At 45.0% G+C, this 23,472-nt stretch overlaps 1 protein-coding gene across 1 annotated transcript; it reads right to left on the reverse strand.

Moving 5' to 3' along the window:
* Positions 1-51: 51 nt before the first annotated feature.
* Positions 52-23,403, reverse strand: TMEM45A (transmembrane protein 45A). The gene is made up of 6 exons (XM_071433903.1): positions 23,121-23,403; positions 10,056-10,265; positions 7,925-8,137; positions 5,199-5,383; positions 2,929-3,074; positions 52-1,076 (listed from the first exon to the last, which is right to left on the reverse strand). The coding sequence occupies exons 2-6, from the start codon at positions 10,243-10,245 to the stop codon at positions 983-985; spliced, it is 828 nt and encodes a 275-aa protein (XP_071290004.1). The 5' UTR covers positions 10,246-10,265; positions 23,121-23,403; the 3' UTR covers positions 52-982.
* Positions 23,404-23,472: the final 69 nt, after the last annotated feature.

Below are 23,472 nucleotides of genomic sequence, written 5' to 3' on the forward strand. Positions count from 1 at the left end.
TCACAGTGCAGCACTGCAGGCTGCCTGGTGGCTGAAGGGTGATACAGCGAAAGGGATGCAAAACCATCTCATCCTGCCCACAGAGCAGAATTACCCACTCCTGACTCAGGTGATGGATCACATGTCTGCTCTGAATCCTGCAGAAAACCACCAAATTCCACCTAAGGAAAGGAAATAGCTTTGGGAAAGGAACTGCTTTTGCATTTAGGTGCTGCCTGACTGGACACCCCTCAGCCTTTTTGGAAAAGAAATTGTTCCAGGGAAGGCAGGGTCACTTCCACTGCCTTGAAAAGTCAAAGGATAGCAAAGAGACAGGACTGTCTAGGCACAAGCACAAGCAACCACATTGGGTTTTGATCACTGTACACATCTTTGGTCCTCCTGCCAGGTTTGGTGGTGTCTCTGGGGGGGAAACACTGCACACTCTTCAGTGAACCACTCAATGGGTTCACAGTGAGAAGTTCTTCCTGTTTAACATAAAGCCACAAGCAGAGACACAAAATTGTTACACAAAACAGCTGCAAGACTGTGATTTCTTTATCTTGTTCTACTGTTATCCAGGTCTGCACAGTTATTTATCCACAGGTACTTGCAGGGCAACCAACACACATATTTAGACACTGATTATGGAAACTTCATGTCCAGCAGAAGCTGAAAAACATTTTGCTTAGCTTTTAATAAGGCAAACATACAGACTTCACTGTGCCAGCTCATCCACATCAAGTCTGTCTAATACTAGTCTGATTTTCTGTGAAGCATGTGATAAGCAATGTACTAGTGCAACAACTATGAAACAATATCAAGCTTACCCTTCACAAAAAAAAAAAAAAACCCAAAACTGTGTAGATGTAGACATCGTAGGGGATTGATATTTGCAAAGTAGGTCATAGTAAAGAATGAATAAGATGGCAAAAAAATGTAGAAATGAGGTATCAATTAGCCTAATGGTTGGAGTGGGCAAACTGGTCAAGACATACTCATGCTAAATTTCTTCTTCTGACTCATGATCTCGTTCAGCTGTTTTCAGTAAACCCATTTCCATGGACTGGGACTGCTTAACCTTCGAACGCACCGCCCTGGAAACAACAACAACAAAGATGTTAATGGTAACTCAAGGGCTCATCTGACCATTTTTTACAGGGTAAAATCCTGCTTAACTCTGGTTCTTGGGTTCTCTAGCTGGTCACAGTGACCCCGAGATGCATTACAAAGTCTCTTTTCCCAGCCCAGCGCTCAAAGAAGCAGTCAGAACTCTTCATTTCTCAGTCTCAAGGTTGTTTATTGTTTCTTATCTATAAAATTCTTTCTCCTGGCCTGCTGAGGTCAACCCAGCAAGACAGTCTGAGGCATTCTGCCTGCCCCTGGGGCGGTGTTATCTTTTTATACTAAGAACTACGTGTACAATGTTTGCAACTACTTTCCCATACCTATCACCTGTGTTAGACAGTGAGCTTCTACTCTAAACCAATCTAGAAGTGCCAACATCACCCAGAACATGGAGGCCAAGAAGAAGAAGGAGAAAGGCTGGACATGCCCAGATTCCTCCATCTTGCCTCCTGAACCCCCATTCTAAAAACCCCAAAAATCTATTTTTCACCCTGTGATAAATTCACTATCATTCTACTTAAACTTTCAAGGCTTGTAATTCTTCATATAAGATTGGTAATTGTTTTTTCCAAGGGCTAAATCAAAGGCACAGGGGTCTTGGGCTCTGTGCCAAGGTCTCTGAGCCCCCTGGGCAGGGTCTCAAGCTCTCCAGGGCAGCCAGAGGAATTTCCTGGGTTCCAACAATCAGCAAGTTAGGATGACTCCTTCTGTGATTCTGTGGTTAGGAAGTGCTGCCTTTACTGATCTGTACTCAGCTTGCAAGCTCTTGTTCCTATGGACATATCCCAGAGCACTCCAAACAAACCTCAGTGAACCCCCCAGAAGGTTCAGTGTCGTGCAGGAGCTGTGCCCACGTGGGAAGGGACCATAAAGCTGTGAGAAAGAGCCTGGCTAAACCACTCTCAGAGGGGAGCTCTGCCTGTGTGCCATGATCAGCCTTCTCTGGGGCCTCATCTGAGGCTGCAGCAGCCACTGGTCCCAGCATCAGAAAGGACCTGAGATTGCTGCCCCTTTCTCAAGAGCTGCCCCTCTTTATACAGTAAAGCAGTTACCCAGCCTCGAGTGCTGGTGCCTCTCAGACTGAGACACAAAAAGAACTGGCACCTCAGTGCAAATCAAGACTGGAAGAGCTATGTATTTAACATGATTAAATAGGGCTGTTAGGATGGTAGGGATAAAGCAAGGGTGAGAAGCATGTTTAGGACACTGCAGGAAAAGGCTTGGTAAGGTCCTGTGGACAGAAGGTGGTGACATTCTGTGATCTGATGGCAGAGGCATTTTTACAGCCAAATTAACACTGCAGTTGGAATTTTGTCAGAATTAGCACTGGGCAGTGAGGAAAAGGGCTAACTTTAGACATTAGGGGGTGAAAATGACTGGTGAAAAAGAAATCAGGATTGATCACAGGAAATTTCTAGCAAGGAATTCTGTGTAATAATCTTCAGAGCAAAGTCATGAAGCCTGCTCTTTAAGCCACTTAAAAGTAGCAGAGATGAGCAGTTGGAGTCTGCAGGTAAAAAAATCTCCTACTTCTGACTTTATATGCACTTACAAATGTGGAAGACTATTGGTGCTCATTTTATGTGAGAAGTATTACGCTATGCTATCAGAGCTGTATTTATGGATGCATTTTCCCCCTTTTTACTGAAGCAATACCATGTGCTTTTCATTGATTACTAATAACTATTTTTATTTTACCTTGCAAGACAATTACTTACTTCATAGAAACCTTTTCATTTGCCAGTGAAACTTTTCTAAAATAAACTTCCTACTAAACTAAATAGACAAGTCACCAAAGTTTCAGTGCTTCAAGTAACTTACCAGCTGACAATTGTGTAATTCACTGCAAGTATAAGAAAAGCAAAAGCATAATGCCAGCAATAGCACATGGTCAGAAACATCATGTTAGTGTGATCTGTCTGATTCCACTCTGGGCTTCCATTTGGGGGATAAAGCACAAAGCCAATCTGTAATAAAATAAAAGAGATTTAGTACATGTCATTTGATGAGCATCCTGTGCCATATTGTGTTTTATGCTACCCATCACAAGGCGGACATTTAATTTTCTTATGGTGTTGCTTATTTCTGTGTTTACTATTAAAAACAATTTTGTAGTCAATTTCAGGTGTGATGGAACGCTTTAAACAGCTCTGTGCAGAAATGCCTTTGAAGATAAAGAGACAGTCCCAGAGACCCACTGCTCTTGCCCAGAAAATTAAGGAGCCTGCCCAACAGCCCAGCCCTGCAACAATCACAATTATGCACTGCAAGGAGAGGGGCTGGTGCTCAGCCCTGTGTGCTCTGAACTGAAATCACCTTATGGATCAGAAAAGCTGCCTGGCCATTTGCACTGCCTCCCTTCTTCCCAGAAGTGGCTGGGAATGCGTTACATGGCTGGGAAGATGAATAATCAATGAACTAATAAAAGAGAGCCACAATTCTACTTCTTCTGGGCCATCCAAGGGAAAGGCCCAGATGGGAATGGAATAAAAATGGAGCTTCTTCATGCAAGACTGTAAGTTCATGTGAAATACATGGCTGATTTGTTTATTCAGAGCTGGGAAAGATCAGATTCATATTTGTGCATAAAATGGGAAAACGGTTAATCCTGTGGCTATGCAGGGTTTGCATGACAAACACCAACCTCTGTACTGCTTAATACTATTCAAAGTCCTCACTCAGCAGTTTAGCTGGGAATTTAGAAACTGGGAAGAGGAGAGGAAGAAGGAGGGGAGTGAATTTTGCATTTCCATGCAGAGAATTCAATGAATGAGGGTGTTGATGATGCAGAAAGAAAGTCCCTTTACCTTTTACAAATTTCCTGTGCTGCAGCCAGTGTGTGGTTTTCAGTCACACAGATGGTTGAAGTCTGATGCGGGTGTGAAAAAAACCACACTTAAATTTCTTCTATTTTTAGTACTTCAATTTTTACTTTGAAACAAAACCCACATTGTCTCTAGAGCTAAACAAATCATCTGTTCTAAAATTAGATTAGGCAGAAAACAATGAATAAATGGTTGCATCTATTCCTCCTATGTAAAGCTTCTTAAATCACTGTCTGGAAGTTTGCAAACAAGAAAATAAAACAAGAAAATGAAACAGCAAGTGCTGCAGCATCACATTCTTGAGTTCACTTATAGAAAAATACAGCCAGTTCTGAGGTCTGTCTCCATGCCAGAGAAAGCATTTAAGTATTTGATTTGGTGCTGAGTGTCCAGTTCTCCTAAGAAACAGCAAACATTTTTATTCATCTTGTCTGGCCAGCATAGAAAAAAGGGAAGCCAGTCTAGACATGCCGGAAGGAAAAATCATTGCAGTGACCTCAATTCCCCACTATAAGATGAAACACACATCAGCACCAGTGCTCCTACTTCTGTTACAAACTCCTAGCAGCTCCTTAAATCTGTCTCTTGTCCTGACCGCAGAGAAAGAGTCACTGTCAAATATCTGTTATTGGATAGACTCACGAGTAAGTGAGGGCATGGAAGCTACATTTTGAAGAGTCCCTTCAGGAGCCACATCCCTGAAATATCAAAGTTTTGGCTGTTCTTTTTTCTGCTCAGCTCCCAGAGCACTAGAAAAGCAGGAGGCTTTACACCACCTAGTCTCCTAATGAGAATCTGTAACTTAAATACCTTTTGGCAATGTCAGTGAGGCCTTTGCCTCACCTGTCCTGGGTGTCTACTCACTGCTCCAGCAGCTGACAGTAGAGACTCTTTGTAAAGAACATCTATTTCCATGCTCTAAAATCACTGCCACTTGACTGGCAAAATTGGAACAGGATGTTACAGGGATCAGAGAGCTCTGTAATGTGGAGAACTCAAGGAAAACACTTTAGCTTCTTTATTGATTCAAATAAAAGGCACTTGAAGTAAAACAGTTGCTGCTGCTTCTTCTTCTTCTTCTGTAAAATGGCCATGAGAAGTACTTTTATCTCTTAAAAGGAAAATTTTTTGTTTAAAGGAAATTATTTTCTCTAAGTCTTTTCAGGTCTGTGTTTAAAAGGCATATCCATAACCTGTGAAACATCTGCAAAGGGTTAAATGACTAATTTTGGTGAGGAAGAAATTACAAAGGCAGAAAAGTCCTACCTGCCAGAACCAGCTGCCCTGTAATATGCAGAGGCTTGTACGGAGCATCTCTAACACAATACTGCCACGGAAAAAAACTTCCAAAAATATGCAGGCAGCAGCTCCAAAGATAGCAAATAGCAGTAACTGATGAACATGGACATCCAGCATGGCTCTCCCGTGAAGATGGTAGCAGAAGAGAAAACCTGGAATAAATTGTGATCAGTTTAACATCATTTCTTCCCTTGCAATTTCCCTGCATCTGCTTTTAGAAAACAGTGAAACATTTCTGGCATTTTTCTTTATGCCAGTATCACCTTCACTCACATGGGCTTTAGCTAACCAATTGTGCACCATCTGAGTACCTACATCAAACACATACCTGAGCTACTGAGCCCTTACCCAAAACAGGCTTTTGCTGTGATTTCCATAACATTTATGTTGCTGTCTAAGCAGGTAGGAAAGCTAAGATACACCTCTACAATGCAGGATCGTGACCTGGGCAGTGTAATGAGGGCCAAGACTGATCTTTTTGTGATCTCTTTGAAGTGTTTCAGGGAGTGAAACAGGCAGCTCCCAGAGGGTCATTCTGCAAGGCTGATTTGAGATTCCCAGACTGTCTTGGATTGCCAAACAAATTGTATTCTATTTACCATCTGTATGGCAGTTGTCTTCTGCTAATTGGGCAGTTTTCCTTATCTCTTCCACACCCAGTCCTTCCTCTGGGGAGACACCTGCTGATAACAGGCTATTGAATGTCACTGCATGACTGATAAGAACTATAACATCCCATTGTGAGATGCTCCGCCCAGAGGGAGGAGCCAAGCATTGCTACCCAGATATAATCTGGAGATTCTGGTCCTGGTTTGAGAGGAAGTGAGTTTTTTGGGATGCTGTGGTCAAACCAATAGGTGCTCAGATCTGAATATTGGCACCTGGTGTGGCCACTGAGGACATGGATACGCCTCTGAGAACACAGGGGGTTAAAAGCAGAGAACTCCCAGGAAAACTCTCTCTTGGTTCCAGTCAGGGAAAGGTTCAGAGCTCCCCTGCCTGGCTGCGGGCTGGGCGGGGGCAGGGGCAGCCATGTGGCCGGGTGAGGTAGGCCAGGCCTTGGGCAGAGAGGGGAGGTGAAGGCCCCTGCAGGATGGAGGGGTGGAGGAGCACTGAGAGGCATCGGGCAGCCACCCCCCACCAGGAGACAGAGAGAGGGAGAGAGAGAGGGAGAGAGAGGGCTGGTGCCTGTGCTTGTGCCACCTTGAAATTTGATAGCGGCCGGCTGAGAAGGAGAAGAGGGGGGCGTGGCGAGAAGGTGCCCGGCAGGGCAGCGTGGGAGTTCTGGACAGGCAGAGCCTGAGATTTTGACCCTTTTCTTGGATGATGGAAACCTTACAAATGCTGATCCTCCTGGAGCTGAATGAGAAGAGAGATAGAGATGAGAAGAAATGGGCCACGAGAGAGGTGGAGAAGAATCTTAGGTGGGAGGAGGTGATGGAGTGGCCTTTGGCTGGACTTTTCTTGTATAGCCATGGACAGAAATATTTTTCCTGTTACACAGAGACTGCATTTAGGGGGGAGGCAATGGCTCAGAGCCAAGGGAGTGCAGTGATGTGATGTGAAGGAGTGCGTGAACAGAGACGACGGGTGAGGAGGGTGATGGTGGCGCCCTCCATCTTCAGTGAAGAAGATCTCTCTTCTTGAGACCCCTCAGCCCCGGGGGGTGAATTTGGGGGGGGAACAGGTGTCCCGAAAGTGAGAGACTGTGCTCTTTTTGGAACTGGGCAAAGCACCCTTAAAAGGAAAACCCTAGAAGCAGCTCTGGTCCATGCACAGTGGTGAGAGCACTGGGCATGGAAGGAAGATGTCATGACGGCAAATGTTCTCTGGGCGGTGCCACAGGTGACATGGAAACACAAGAGGTCTCAACTGTGTTTCCTGGGGAAGCCTATGGTACAAGAGGGACTCCTCTCTCCTTGTTGAACTGAGAATTGATTATCTAAAGGGTGGTGATGGGCTGAGAGTTGGTGATCTGAGGGATGGATGTGTTGGAAATTTGGTGGGGGAGGAGGAATGTTTTTGGAAGGCTTTCATTCTTTCTGTGTGTTTCTTTTTACATATAGTTGTAGGTTAATAAAGTTTTTCTTCTTCATTCCTAAGTTGGAGACTGCTTTGCTCTATTCCTGGTCACATCTCAGAGCAGACACCAGGGAGCATATATTTTCATGGGGGCCACTGGCATTGTGCCAGCGTAAAACCACAACAAACACCAGCACAGCTTCTCCACTGGATTTCCCAGAGGAGCAGCTGCCTCTTCCACTGGATCTTCAGAGGAAGATTACACCCTTCTACAGGATCCCTGCTCAACAGAACCACACCTGACACTCCAGGAGCACTGCAGCCACAATTCCAATTGGACTGCTACCAACACCCTGACCCACAGGGTGTCAGGCTGTATTCTGACTCTGTCAGTGTTGTTTTAGTTTACTGCATTGTCTATTTTATCTTTTTATTTTCTTCCCTAATAAAGAACAAAATAAAATGCTATTCCTGCTCCCATATTTTTGCCTAAGAGCCCTTAATTTAAAATTTATAACAATTCAGAGAGAGGGGGTTTACATTTTCCATTTCAGGGGAATGAAAATGTGTGCCTTAGCACACACCTGTCTTTCCAAACCAAGACACAGAGCAAAATGATCAATACCCATCCCAGAGTTCATGCACATCCCTGCAGGGAGAGGTAAACTGACCTTCAATGAAGACTGCTATGGAAAGCATCATCCTGTCCATGGCCGCTGGCAGCGCGTTGGTGCCGTGAGCCACGATGTCCACCAGCCCTGAAATGCCATAGAAGAGGTACATGGTGGCATGCTGCCAGTTCATCAAGTGGTCCCAGTGCTTCTTCTCGTAGTTGTACAGCTTCAGATGAGGTCCATCAGGAACAAACTGCTCAGCCACCATCCCTGTGCATGAAACAAGAAGAAAAACCATTTGTTCTGGTGCTTAAGGTATAAAGTGATGGCAAGTCTTTACACAAACAGTAGAGGCAGCAATACATCCCCATGCAGCATAATGCCAGAAAGTTTGGGGTTTTAGCATCACATAATCTGGAGAGTGGATTGCCAGAGGAAATCAGGCTTCAGTTCCACTCCTGGTGGAACTATTTGCATCTTGCAGTTTCCAGCAATCAAAATGAAAACAGCTTATTCTGTGCTGCTTTTTCTTCTTTCAAACAATTGCTATTGTAGTAGTCCTCTGACCAAATTTTTCAGCTGCCTGTTCCAATGGTTCAAACATGAGCATAACACACGCTGAAGTCTCCAAAAGAAAGATTTACCATTTCAGTGCCCATCCACATGCAGGATGACAGAGTTCAGACTCATAATTCAAAGGGGATTTTTCCTCTAAAGCCATAAAAGGAAACCCCTCCACCGTGCAGAGTTATTAAAAGTCCCATGGGAATGTACAGGGAGTGAGTATTTGAATCACTGCCCCATTCTCTCCCTTACCTTGGCCCCTCAGTGTTTTGCTAACTAGCTGAGGTATTTCAGCAAGGGGAAACTGCTTTTAAATGCTTTATATGATCAATGAAGTTTGAGGAGGGTTTAAAAGTTGTTCTGTTTTTAAAACATAAAAGCTGATTACATTGTTTATAAAGCACAGGCCAGCATCCTGCTGTAAAGTAGATATGCTGTAGAGCAAATGCAGTGTTGTTCTACCTTTATTTCCAGTTTTCCTACCATGGAAACAGCAGATTTTACTCCTGTTGCCTTTACTGTCTGCCTTAGCCAAGTGGTTTTTCCATACTTTTGATTTGAATTGGAATTTCCATATGTTAAAATAAGAACCTGTGGTTTTAAAGTGAAAATAAAACCAGTACATTAATGTTTTAGCTGCCAAACTACCTCTAGACACAGACTGGGAGATTTGTAGGAAAGGTGTCCACAATCATGCCTCAAAATGAATGCTATTATTTAGATTTTTATCATTTTTAATGATAAAACTGTAGACACAACACACAATATCTTAACAGAGCAGAAGAAAAAGCAGGAACAAGATTTTGTCACAGCCTGCAGCTTGATTAGAAATGAGGAAATTCTTGGCATCTAAAGAAGAGTAGACAAATAGAATCTAGAAGTGCAAAAATGCTTAAAATTTAGCTATTTTTCAACTTGAGCTGCAGGTGCTGAGCTCCTCGGATCCCCTGTTGTTTAGTTTAGTTACCCTCTAAAGCCAAATCACTACCACACAGCCTGCCAGGATGGAAACAAGAATTAAACCCTTTCAGCCAGCTACACAGCTCCCAAAGTCATCCCAGTGGATTTGTACCAGGCCTGGACACAAGAGAAGAACAAACAGCTCCCCACACCCCATCACAACAGTCCTGCAGCAATAAGAGCTGGAGTTCAGCCTTTTTGTGTGAATATTTTCACTTTTAACTGAGATTAATCAAAAAATCATCTGTATCATTTACATATTTTATCAATAAATCAGTGCAGGCTTCCAGCATCTGAGATGGTTGAATTCAAAATAGAAAAGCAACACCTTCACAGTCTGGTGCTCCCAGCGTGCACATGGGAGCCCCTTGCCTAAACATCTTGGCTCCCTCCCTGAACAGTGAACAGTACATGAACACTGAGATGTGGTCAGGAGCTGTCAAGTGGTCAAGAGTGGTCAGGAGACCTCACAGAAGCTCCAGAAGAGCATTATGGATGGAAACCACGTTATGGCCACAGCTGCAATTACCAACAGCAGCCCTACCACATCTCAGTGGTTAAAGGGCAAAAGAGCAGAACAAAAGGAGATTCATTTTATCAGAGAACAAAAGTTAAAGCAAAAAGTGTTAGAAGGTACAGCCTGCCCTTAGTCCACCTCACTTACCAATGAGGGCAAAGACAGCTTTGATGATGCCCTCCACAAACTCCAGGCGCTGGAATCCTGCCCTGGAACCAAGGTAGCAAACGTTCTTGTTTTTTCTACAGGCGTACTTCAGGGGGTACTTCACTGACCACCACAAGCCAAAAAGAAGGAAAAAGCTCCCAGGCAGGGCATGCCCTTTGAAATTGCCCATGGTTTTCTGCTAGGCAATACCTGAGGAAGAAAGAAACAGAGACTGGTTATGGGAATAGTGTGAGAACTCTGTGGGTTATAATTCTAAAGTATCTCCTTGCATAGATCAAATGGGTGTCACTGAACTGATTACTCACAGTTAATTTAAAAATAAATTTGGGTACTTATCCTCCCAGACACTCTCCCCAGTTTCACAGCTTTGCAGAAGCAGCAGAGCAGCTGACCTGAAATGCAGAGCTGGAGTCAGCAGGGTAGGAGAAGGAAAAGCCATGGCACAGTGTGTCTTGCTGTAGAAGTTGTGCTAGCGAAAGAGAGAACCTATATATTCAATATATACCCATCAAATGCGTAAATATTCACTAGTAAATTGTACTTTTTTATTTCAATCCATATGTCTTGTTATGATTTACAAACATGAAGTAATTCTCATTATTTTATGGGTGAATTATGCACCCACCACTAGGTATATATTATCAAGTACATCAAGTGCACTGTGTGACAAGGTTATTACTTGGTCAGGATTATGTAGTCATTTAAAAGCAGTGCCATTCATAATCCTAGTAATTCTGGTCATCATCCCAAAATTTGGCATAGTTGCCTTTGAGCCAGTGGCTTCTTCATTAAAATGACGGTTCTAACATTAAATTGCAATTTTTCTTTAAGATATTGTAAATTGAGTTATTGTGCCTCATGCCCCAAAGGCACACTAAGTCTCTGCACAAGCAGCAATCAAGAATAACCACTTTAGAAGGATTGGCAGTCTGTACTTTCTGTTATTATTGTTGCTGACTTAAAAGTTCAATTGCCACACTGCACTGGAGTTGTCTGGCAATGAATGGAACATGGAAGCTCTAGTATATTTTTCTTTTTAATGAGTATTTCCTATGGTCAACTCTGCATAAGAAGTTTTAAACTGCAGCTTCTGGGCCATGGAGCACTTGCAGAGTTCATGTAAGGCTGTCTAGTCTGTGTGAGCCCTCTCCTATTTCAGTGGAGGCTAAACTCCACTGAAAGCCTTAACTTTTTTTTTTTTTTTTAAGAAGAGAAACTTTCCACATGCACAGGTCCTGGAGTTCTCCTAAGACTATCCAACTACACGAGGAAAGTGGCCTCGATAGCCACAAAGGAGAAGAAAAGAAAATGTGACTGTTCATGCATAGCATGAGTCTGGCCTGATTTAAACAGGATGCAATCTTGCAGCCCCTGCCCATCCCCTCCTCTTCCAGAGCTGAACTCTCCCACTGTAAGGGCTGCTGAGTGGGAGAGGTGAGCTTTAAAAGCTTTCCCTGGATAATGAATAATGAATAAAATCTTACCTAATTTCTAGGGAAACACTAGGGAAGCACAAGAGCAGAGAAATGTGGTGCTGGTGGCCCAAGCAAGCCCATTCCTGGGTGTGTCCCTGCAGGTGTTGCAGGGTTTGCTGTCTGCATGTGGAAGTTGGGAAGGAGAGCATGTGGAGGTGGGAAGCATCACCTGCCAGGCATGGGGCAGCCAAGGGGGCACAAGGGACATGGTTATGGACAAAATATGAAGGACCCCCACTTGGAGTTCCTGCTGTGTGGGGAAGGCCTCCAGCAGCTGAGGGCCCAGGAGCTGGGAGAGCCTTTCTCTGCCTTCTCTGCCTCCCCCAGCACCCTTAAAGCTCTGCTGGGTTGGTGCCTGTGTGTTTTATTTGCAGGTGGGGAAAGCACTGCTAACCCTGCAGCAGCCCAGAGCACAGTGGGGCTCTCACTGGTGAGGTTTGGGGAGCTCAGCCCCACAGGTGGGACCCAGCCCTTGCTGGATCTCAGCCAAGAGGTTCTTTCTTCACTTTGGGACACCTTTAGTTCAAAGACTCTGACCTGCCTGCACATCCCTGCCAGTACTCACTGCACCACTGTTTGCCTCAATAAAGGGCAGCACTAGCAGCTTTAGACAGTCCTCTAAACTGTGCTTTAACCTTTAAAATACTTCTTTTGCTTTTCAAACCTTAATTTCTGAGGTTTATTAAACATGCTGGCCTGGAAGGTGTTGCTGTCTTTTCAGTCACATTGGTCTTTTCCCTTCTTTGACTGAAAGGAAGAGGGGAGGAGAGGGGAGTGGCTTTTGCTCACCACATCTTACCTCAGTGAGCACAGTTCATTGACAAGACTTTATTCATTGTCATTATTATTCACCACAGGTACAAAGCAGTTCAAAAGGAACAATTTTCCCTGCACTGCACATCAAAGCAAAACAATGGATTAGAAAGATCAATGAAACCTCTGAATAACCTTCCCTTTGGAGAGTACAGCTACAGTAGGAGTGAAATGAAGAATTGTGTTGTTATTTGTAGTAAAACTTCAAAAGTAATTCTTAATCTGTAAATTTTCACCTGGGTTACCTAAATTTTTAAACACTGAAGGATTTTTCTGCACTAAATCTGGGCAAACTATCAAGAAACTTTGTTTTGAGCTATTTTTTGCCTTTCAAAACAAGCAAAAAGAAGAAAAGACTGATACAGCAGCTGATGTTCCACATCCAGTGTAAACAAAATGGAACCAGAAAAATTGCTTTTTTTGCTAAAAGAAGTACAATCACATATTATTATCTTTAGAGAGTGTAAACTTCAGATTGAGTTCATCCAAAGGTGTTAGGGATTTTTTGTAGGATTTCTCTAGAAAGACACACATCAGTTCTGCTGGCCAGCTGTTGTGGCAAATCTTTGGAATGCTGCATCTCAACACAGCTGGTTTCAGAAAGGAGTTATACAACTTACCCTTTAAAGTTTTAGTGAACTTAAAAACATCATGACAGAGCTTGCCTTAAACTGAATAAACTTCTCAATTCATGAGTTTTCTCTTTTCAGGCCTGAGAGTTCCATTTGGTGAGTCTAGAATTCACCTGCCAACACCCACAGTTTGGATGTGACTGAGTTTTGTCTGCAAACAAACTGGGGGATATTGCACAATTTGGGGGCTTAGTATGAAACTGAGGATATGGTGAGGCTAAGCACAGACTCCTCAGTAGGAGAGTCACTGTGGGGTCAGGAGATGCATCTGGGAGGTGGAAGGCTGAGGTGTAATGGGAGGTGAAAGGAGAGGAGAACAGTATGTCAGGCTGCTGCCTTTCCATGAGGCACTTTGGCATTCCCCTGTGCAGCCTGGGACAAAACATCTGCCAGCTCTTCTGCACAGCTTGAGAGCCAGACAGTTTTGGTACAGCAGGTGCTATTTATTGGATAAAGATGGCATCAGCATGTTATGACAATACTTGATAAATTTGAGGGATTATTTTTACAGAGCCTTATCAATCTGTATCTGCAGTGTCAGACTGATGTTGCAGGATGTGCAAATCCAAGACCCTCTCTTTTACCCTCAGTGATTTCAGGGCCAAGGCTGTTGGCAGAGCCACAGCCATGTTCTCAGCAGCAAACATTCCTTGCTGCCCACAACCCTCCCTACAGTTCACCATCTTAGACTGGATATCAGGAGAAATTTCTTCACTGAAAGAACTGTCAAGCCACTGCCCAGGAAAGTGGTGGGATCATCATTCCTGGAAGTATTTAAAAGGTATGGAGATGTGACTCCTGGGACGTTGTTTAGTGGAGGACTTGGCAGTGCTGTGTTAATGGTTGGACTCAATAATCCGAAAGGTCTTTTCCTACCTGAGTTCTGTGATTCTATGGTCTGCCAGAGCTGTAAGCACAGTTGACCCACACACAGGGGCCACGAGGCCTGGCCCCAAAGCCACCCGGTCCCACAGGTGCCACACACATTCCTTTAGCTGGTAACCTGCTTCACAGCTTCAACTCTGTCCAAATGCTTCTCCCAACCCTGCCAGGCAAAGCCAGTGGTTCTGATGCCTACAAAAGACAGACATCAAAAGGCACACAGCTGGCATCACAGGATCACTAGATTGGAAGAGACCTTCATGATCATCGAGTCCAACCCAGCCCTAAAACTTCGACTAAACCATAGCACTGAGTGCCACATCCAGTCTTTTTTAAACACATCCGGGGATGGTGACTCCACCACCTCCCTGGGGAAGCCATTCCAGAATTTTACCACTCTTTCTGTAAGAAACTTTTTCCTAATATCCAGCCTATTATCCAACCCTTGGTGCAGCTTAAGACTGTGTCCTCTCATTCTGTCCATTGCTGCCTGGAGAGAGAGACCAACCCCCCCTGACTGCAGCCACCCTTCAGGAAGTTGTAGAGTGATAAGGTCACCCCTGAGTCTCCTTTTCTCCAGGCTGAACACCCCCAGCTCCCTCAGTCCCTCCTCACAGGGTTTGTGTTCCCAGCCCCTCACCAGCCTCGTTGCCTCTTCTGGACGTGCTCAAGCATCTCAAGGTCCTTCCCAAACTGAGGGGCCAGAACTGGACACAGCACTCAGGGTGTGGCCTCACCAGTGCCAAGGGCAGGGGAAGGATGACCTCCCTGCTCCTGCTGGCCACACTGTCCCTGACACAGGCCAGGAGCCATTGGCCTTCTTGGCCACCAGGGCACACGGCTGGCTCATGCTCATGTCAGCCAGTGCCCCCAGGTCCCTTTCTGCCTGGGCACTGTCCAGCCACTCTGTCCCCAGCCTATAACATTGCAGGGGGTTATTGTGGCCAAAATGCAGGACTTGACAGTTTCTCAGGGGAATTGGAGAAAAAGGTAATTAGGCATAATTATGGCAACAAACTCAATTGTTAAGGTAGTTTATAAATTTTAAGTACCGGCAATGTTTCTGCAGCTGACTGGAATAAAGAACAAGAATAATTTACAGGTACCCATGAATGTGAGATGCTTCTCTTTTTTTAATGTGAGAACTCCCAACATAGTTTTTCTTGCCATAGCCACAGAAAGCACTGCATGATTAAGGTTTTTCCAGTAACTAGAAAGCTGCATGGTATTGCAAAAGTGTTTTACATCCACACTTTGCCAAACCAATACAGACTGTTCACAGCTGCAAACAAATTCCCCATGTAGCCATAAAGCTTTGTGTACCTGGGCTGCTCATCCCTCTGTTCAGGCTGCATCTTACTCCTTGGGGTCAGAAGGGAACATGGGATTCCACTGAAAAAGGAGGCTTCCAGCACCCAAGAAAAGGTGTGTGTTTTTGTGGCTATTAAGAGCTGCCTTTTTAGCCTGAAAATTATCTCACACCATCAGAAGCATGAAAGGCAGGCAAGAAATAGACTCAGATTTAAATATCCTCTGATAGTTTCGGGAGAGATGTTTTGTAACATTTACCAGCTTGATTTCTAATCTCCACTTTTGTGGGGTCCAAGGCAAGACTGCAAGTGCTGTGGAGAAACCTTACATGCCACCTGGTTACTCAGAAGGCTTCTCCATTGCTTCTGGAAGAGCCAGGTTAGTTTCCTTTTGATCCCTTTTCCCTTTAAAGGACAGACAGAGGTTTAGGCAGCACAACCTCCATGGGCCAGGGACATGAGCAGTAGCTGAGCCAGAGCTTGCCCTGCAGCAGGCAGCTTCCCTTCCCTGCACATTCTCCTGCCACAGCACTATGCCCTGCAATTTCCTGTGTTTGTCAAGCCCTGGGGGATTCTACAGAGGACTGTTCACCAGAAATGTGGATTTCTTTTCCAGAAACTACACAAGTTATAAAGCCACAAACTCACTCTGCTGCAATGCTTCCATTTCTTCTACACAACCATATCACAAAGGTTAAGCTCAAAGATTAAACATCACCATTTTTTTCTTCCATATGATACATTAGAAAATAGTGATGTGGAGTTTATAATATTTGATGGGAAATATTTATTTATCCATAACAGCTGTGGGCATGGATTGTGATATTGGTGAGAATGATGTACCCAGATAAGAGGAGGAAATAACAATTGTAGACATTTTCCAATCAGCGCACAAGCTGTGATCATACAGCTTTTACAAAAAATGGAAACCAGCAAAGCTGAAATGCATGTAAGACAAAGGAAATCACAGACAAGTTTAATTCAGTACCAGAGTTTCCTACTTGCAGCTATAGATCTATTCACGAGGCAAGTGCCTTTTGTCCTGCAGCCATTGTGCGTAAGCACCACGGCCAGCCAGGCTGATTGAAAAACTGTCAGCTCCAAGTACATTATTCACTAAACACACTCCTGGTTTCATGTCATGACTGAAAGCATTTCAGAGATTCCAGCTCCATGTTTCCAGATGAGATCACTGCTCTCTCTGGTGTTAAGGAAATACTCAGCTGGCACCTACAGCTGCTTTAGAATTAGACTGGAACTAAGTACTGTGTGTATGAATGAAAGCAGGACAAAGACTGTTTGAAATGCTGAAAAGTGACAGGTCAGCCTTGGTGGGTTTGGCTTAGGGGTGTGTGGGAGATAAAGATTTTCAGGTAAAGAAAATAAAAAGAAATGTCATAAACATCTCCAAAGTCTGTAGGAGAAGAATTCAAGCTTTGAGAGAATCTTCAAGCCTAGAAGACAGGGATGAAAACCAAAAATCCCAGAGGTAATCACCAGAAATCTACCTGCTGGCCCTAGAAAAAGATTGTGGGACACAATCTCTCACAATGATGAGTTTGGGCCCACAACTTGTACCTCTCTATTCTTTTTCAGTGCCTCACATCTGTCAGAGACTGTTCCTTCCCAGATACTTGTCAGCCCTCTGAGTGCTCCTCACTGTGTTTGTTATCTCTCATGACCCTCCACTTTCTGGCTCTCTTTCCCTGTTCTTTGCACATCTGCTGACTGTTTCTGTTCCCACAGATGAGCAGGCTATCTCCAGGGGTTACCCGGGGACAACAAGTACTACATAACAATCTTACCATTGGCTCTTGATATCTGAGCAGCTGCTCCTCTGGGGATATGAAATTTTTAGTCTTCAGGACTGCCAAATTGGAGCCTTTCTCAGAGCACCACAAGTTCAAAAAGCTTACACACACAAAAAGTAAACCTGGTAAGTGGATGGGACACACGAGAGTCATTTTTTCCTAGGAAAGATTCATAGTTCCTGTATTGGTCATAAACCCTGGTATTTCCTAGCACTGGCTGAAATGAAGGGTGAAATGTCAGGAAACTGCTGCAGGTACAGCAGTGCTGCCTCTGGTGGGACCAGGTTTGGCCCCAGCCACCACAGCCACTTCCATGGCACAGTGGGGTGCCCCTCCATGGGCCCCCAGGCAGGGCAGCAGTTCCCTTCTCCACAGAGGGTCACTGCAGGCTGCCCCCCTCCAGATGAGGGGCTGCAGCTCCTCCCAGCCTGGCAGGTTCTGCTTGTGTGTGGCAGAGGCAGAGTGCTGCCAGAGAGAGGGCATAAGGAGGGACTTGCTGTGACATCCTGCTGCTCTTCACTAACAGCTGAGAGCATCTCCCCTGTCCAGGCCACCCAGAGCTGGGCTCAGCTGGAGCTCTTAGTGCTTCCCTGTTTTAACCCGAGTTGTGCTGGCTAGTGACATTTCTATATGTGCTCACTCTCCTTTGGAAGTCAATTCCTTTTATCACAGTATCACAAAGTCATGAAATTACAGAATAGTTACAGCTGCAAGGGACTTCTGCAGGTCATCTAGTCCAACCCCCCTGCTAAAGCAGGTTTATCTAGAGCAGGTTGCCCAGAATATCTTGAATATCTCCAGTGAGGGAGAATCCACAACCCCTCTGGACAACCTGTTCCAGTGCTCAGCCACCTGCACAGGAAGGAAGTTTTTCATCATGTTCAGGTGGAACTTCCTGTGTTTCAGTTTGTGCCCATTGTCCCTTGTCCTGTCACCAGGCACCACTGGCAAGATTCTGGCACCATCCTCTTGACACCAGCCCTTAGGATACCTGGATGTGGTGCCCTCTCAGCTGTCTCTTCTTCAGGCTGAACAGGCCCAGCTCCCTCAGCTGTTTCTCTGAAGAGAGATGCTCCAGCCTCCTAATCTTCCTTGTAGTCCTCTGCTGGACTCTCTTCAGTAATTCCTTGTCTTCCTTAAACTCAGGAGCCCAGAACTGGACACAGCACCCCAGATGGGGCCTCACCAGGGCAGACTGGCAGGGGAGGATTACCTCTGTTCTTTAAAACAGCCCAGGTCACTTCAATGAACAGCCTCTGCAGGACTCTAGCTATTCCTGGAGTTCCATGGTCCAGCAGAGGTTACACGGCCACTGTTATGAGTAGAACAGCTGCCCATTTTTTTAAAAGGTTGCAGAGTTCACAGGGTGGGCCAGTTGCTGCCAGGGTGGAGTTCTAACTGCTTGTTATTGTAATCACCTGTCATTTTCATTAACTACCTCTCATTGATGGTTAAGAATTCCCCCTTAGCCGGGCAGGCTGTCGCCCTGCTGCTTCCTGGAGGATGGCACCCAGATGGTGAAGGGACATCGAGCTAGCATGCAAATGACATCAGATCCAGCATGCAATGGGAGAAACCCCTCACCAAACCTAGCAAAAGAAACCCTAAAACAATGAGCCAACACAAAATTGATGAATCAAAGTGATGTCTAGACGTGAGGAACAGAATCTAGTATCCACCAAGGCCTTTTTACCCCTCAGCCTAACCTCAGATGTCAGCTAGACAGAGGACCTTGAATGTTGACTCAAAAAGCAGAAGAATTTCCCAATGTTCTTGTCAGGGCAGAACCCCCAGCTCTGCCCACGGAGCAGTGGACAACGTTGCATTTATATTCCTTCTCTGAGTCACTCCTAGGAGCAGTGGCAGTGTGAGCATTAATGCATTGGTTCTCCCCACCTAAGCTGATCACTTTTAATAAAGGCTTTAAAAAGGAGAAAGATCTCCTGCCTGTGTGAATTTCAGCTTCTAGAAAGACTGCTCCATGGCTTTGCCACAAAAGCCAGTTCTGTAGGGTGCAATATCTGACTCCTCTCTATCTTTCCAGTTGTGTTCACTTGCATGCTCTTGGCTTCCTAGGAGGGAAAAGGCTTCCTAGGCTAGGAAAATGTCAAGAGAGCAAAAGTTTGATGTATCAACTAATGATTTAGAGATCAGAGCCCTGCTCTGGAGAGGAAATGAAATAAAATATGGATTGGTTTCTGTTGGCATCCTTTTTATAGACCTCCTCCTACAGCATCTTGACAGTACAGTTGGGGTTTCAGTGGAATGGTCTTGTAAAATAGCAAAGCTGACAGGACTACTGGACTATGGAAAATATTTGTAATAAATACTAATGACTACTTGGGCTGTGAAAGATCCTGCATTTGGCACTTACAAAACTCCTTACACACTCTTAGAAGTTATTACTGCAATTGTTATTTATGTCCCCAAACACTTCTTGAAGACAAGAAGACACAACCCAAAAAAATGGGGGGGGGGAGTCTACTGAGAAAACTGAATGTTTGAGTGGTCTTCAGTGAATATTTTCCACCAGCAAAGAAGCCATATCTGAAAGAAAGTTCTGTGCTTAGAGGAGGACAGGTCACAGAATCACAGAATCACAGATTAGCTTGGAAAGCACCTCTCACATGACTGAGTCCAGCCTCTGATCACCACCCTGCAGCTACACCACAGGGCACTGACTGGCACAGCCAGCCTGTCCTTCAACATCTCGGGGACAGCGACTGCACCACCTCCCTGGGTGGTCCAATGCAATGTCTAATCACCCTTTCTGTGAAGAAATTCTTCCTAATGTCCAACTGAAACCTCTCCAGGCACAGCTTAAGACTAAGCCCTTTCATCCTGTCCCTGCTTGCTTGGGAGAAGAGGCAGACCCACCCCTGGCTACAGCCTCCTTCCAGGTAGCTGCAGAGGAGGTAGAGGAGGGGTGAAGGCATCAGGGTGTGGAGTACAGGGCTTGCTGACCCCAAAGAGTTATAATTCCTTGGTTGCAAGGGTTTCTCCCTTACAATAACTACTGGTGACTGTGCAGAAAAGGCATTAGAATTTCTCTCCATTATGTACAGGACCAGACACTGGGGTGACCAAAGCCTTTGAATGAGAAACTGGATTACAAAGAAGACCCTGTTTTAAGGAATCACCAAACACTAACAAAATATGGGAAGCAGAATTGTCATCTGTGCTGTGTGCATTAGTAAGCTTTCATCTTAAGGACAGTCTCAAGTTGAGAAAAATGGGAAGGGAGCTCATATCAACAAATGTGAGGTCATTATTAAGTCCTTGATGGTTTTAATAGGAAGGACTTTGTTTTTCTTACTGAAAAACTACAAAGAGACTCAGCTTCCTAATGTAAAGTTCATACCAGTTCATACTTGGGCAACAAGCAGGTGACACTTGTAAGAGCTGAACTTCTTCTGTCCCCTGCAGGGGAGAAGGCTGGAAACATGTGTCCAGAATATTGGCTTCTGCTGTGAGACTGAGCTTCATTTTGCTGTCTCATCCCATAGAGAGCCAGCCACTTGTTCATGAATCTCTGCTTTCTGAAGTTATTCCATTAAGTGTTCATAACGTTCTGATAAAGTTATAGAATAATTTGTGTTGGAAGAAACCTTTCCACCTGTCTGGGCAACCAGTGCCAGTGTCTCACCACCCTCCTCACAAAAAATTTCTTTCTTATGTTTAATCTAAATAGACCCTCTTTTAGTCCTATCAACAAGCCCTACTAAAAAAACTGTCTCCATCTTCAGCCACCCCATTTGTCTTTGCAGTACAGTGAGGTAGTGTGAGCCCTCATTGCAAACAAATTGATTAAAAATAAATGTTTAAATCTTATGCATTTGAAGATTGTAACCAATTCTATGAGTGCTTGAGTCTTACAGCATTCTGCTGTGATAAGAAAAAAATATATTAAAATTTTCTTATCAGTAATTTCCACAAAGCTGTGCAACAGAGCAGGTGGGGTTTGCACCTAGAGCTTTGCCCTGACGAACCTGCCTTTGTACCTTGAAGTTTTCTCTGCAGTCTTGTCTGTCTCAGACTACCTGATAATACTGCTTCTCCAAGGGGAGCCAAATGCACTGCCTCTACCAGCTATAGCCTGGGGGGACACACTATCAACAGCAGAAAGCTGCGTGGATGAAAACCAGAAAGAGAAACACTAATGAATAAATGGGAGTGTTGGCAAGGCAGTCTGTAACACTGCTGCTAGCTGGGAGAAATGGCTGGCTGGCTTTGCCCAGCTAGAAGAGACAAAAGCTTGAGAGGTGTAGTTCCATTTTACAGGACCACCTCAAACTCATTACTCTGGAATCACTTTGTTGTGCTAATACAACATTAGCAGAGACCAAAGGGTCCTCCATGATACAGCAGCAGCAGCTTCAGCTCCTGCAACCCCTCCAACAACACAATTAACAGAGGCAGCAGACCCAGCAAGATCCTCTTCCAAAACCACTGGCATTACAGATGCTACACAATTTGCCTTAGAAATGTCTCAAGTGCAAGGTGATTTGGAGCAAGAGTTTTAGGAATGTTGCTCACATAGCATTAAAAAGTTATAGCAGGACCTGATTTAGGCATAAATTGATAAAAGGGACTTAGGTCTCCTTTTTACCTTCTGGAGCCAAAAGCAGCACCAGGACCCAAGGTCTGGCTCGTGCTGCATGATGGATAGAGCTGCCCCTGCAGAGAGTCACTCTACTAAAAGCAAAGGTATTTCAAAACCAATGTCAAATTATTTGTAATTCCTGGGTTTAGGAGCTTGTCTTGCTTGGAACTTGGAAGAGACAGTCAAAATTACTACTCCTGCCAACTGCAAGTGAGCATGAGTGTGTTTGGTCACGTGTAAGAAAAAGGAGCCAGTTGACAAGAGTTCCAACACTGAGAAGCCTTGGTTCATGCATCTCTTCAGGCTGGAAACAAGGAGCCCATTTTTGCCCTGCTGCACTGGCCATCTGCAGCACCGACTCAAATGATCTTTACAGGCAGATTTGTGGCAGGAAGAGAGTAAACAGCAGTTTGCCTAAACACAGGCATAATTATTCCAGCCACTCAAGGTTCTTTTGAGTTTTCTTCTCCAGCAGTTATTTCTACCCACAGTCTCCACAACTGTGGAGAGAAATCTGTTTGGTTTGCCCAGCTTCATTTGTAAAGAGAAAAATACAGAAAAAGCCACACAAGCAACCCTGAAAAGTAGCAAAAGTCATCTGAGCAAACTTCTGAAAGGTAACTCCAGAGTCAATGATGAATTTGCATCTAAAGTGGATATTGGAAACACTCCTTTTACAAAGTACTTGCAGTGGCTTGGAGTACAACTTGTGCCACAATTTAAAGAGTTCCACAGAAACAGCAATATAAGATGATGCAAACAAATTTATACATAGTGGAGAAATCACAAGTCCTAAGTATGCAAATGCATGGTAATAATCAAACACTTGGTTCAAAAAGTAAAAAGCAGAAATACTTTGGTTTTAAGTACTTCAGTTCCCAAATTCTTCAGAAAGCCCTTTATCAAAAAGATAATATTTTTTAATACCATGTCAAGTATTAAGTGTTATTACAGTAAAATATGATTTATTGATGGAAAAGTTGAAACGAAATGGAACATATCCAGGGATGGAAAGTGTTTTTCTGAGGGCTATTCCGTTTTGAAATAAAATAAAGAGGCTAAGATAATTTTAGGGTTTCTCTCATAGAGTAGGAAGCCATGAAGTACATTTAAATTCTTTTAATTTTGCCTGGAAATTCAAGTTTGGATGTACATCTCCACTTGACACATCCAAGAGGGAGGGAGAGGAAGAAAAAAATCACGTAGTAAACTCAGAACTAAGCCGAACACTTAATCTCCCCTTTGTTTGACGACCCAGAACCACGGCTGCAAACCCCCTCGCCCGTGGGGCAGAACGCCCCGGCTGCTGCAAGGGCCACGCTCGCATTCCAACTCCGGCAGCCCTGGCGAAAGCCATTGCTGATTTAAACGTCCCGTCCGCGCCTCTCACCCCAGAAGTGCCCCCCGAGGCAAACATGGAGTATTTGTCCTTTCAGCCGGCAAGACCCGACATCCCCCCGCCCTGCCCCGTCCCGCCGTCACCCCGGCCGGGGATCGGGGCCGCCGGGCCGCCCTTACCTGCGCCGCGCCCTCCCTCGCAGCCCCTTCTCCGCCTTCCTTCCTTCTTTCCTTCTTTCCTTCCCCCTCTCGGGGGTCTCGCTGCCGGCCCGGGCAGCGCCAGGGCAGGACCCTCCGGCTGCGGCCCCGGGGATGCGCCGCGGCCGCTCCAGATGTTTGCGCCGCGGCCGCTCCAGATGTTCCCCTGGCGGTCCCGCGGGGGGCGGGCGTTCTCCTCCCCGCCTGGCCGGGAAGGAGCCAGGGCAGAGCCAGAGGAAAGGGGCGAGGGGAAAGCGAGGGGAAAGCGAGGGGAAAGCGAGGGGAAAGCGAGGCTTCCGCGGCATCCGACGCTGCCCGCCCCCTCTCCTGCCCC

This window comes from Agelaius tricolor, unplaced genomic scaffold, assembly GCF_023055355.1.
Source record: "Agelaius tricolor isolate 1412-34295 unplaced genomic scaffold, bAgeTri1.0.p SCAF_9, whole genome shotgun sequence".
NCBI lineage: Eukaryota > Metazoa > Chordata > Aves > Passeriformes > Icteridae > Agelaius > Agelaius tricolor.

What these genes read in the sequence shown, in the direction of transcription:
- TMEM45A (XM_071433903.1), bottom strand. Translation starts at nt 10,245, where the DNA reads ATGGGCAATTTCAAAGGGCATGCCCTGCCTGGGAGCTTTTTCCTTCTT. An exon ending in AGCTGTCTTTGCCCTCATTG is followed by an intron (nt 8,138 to 10,055) that starts GTAAGTGAGGTG and finishes TTTCATGCACAG; the next exon opens with GGATGGTGGCTGAGCAGTTT. An exon ending in CATAGCAGTCTTCATTGAAG is followed by an intron (nt 5,384 to 7,924) that starts GTCAGTTTACCT and finishes AATTTATTCCAG; the next exon opens with GTTTTCTCTTCTGCTACCAT.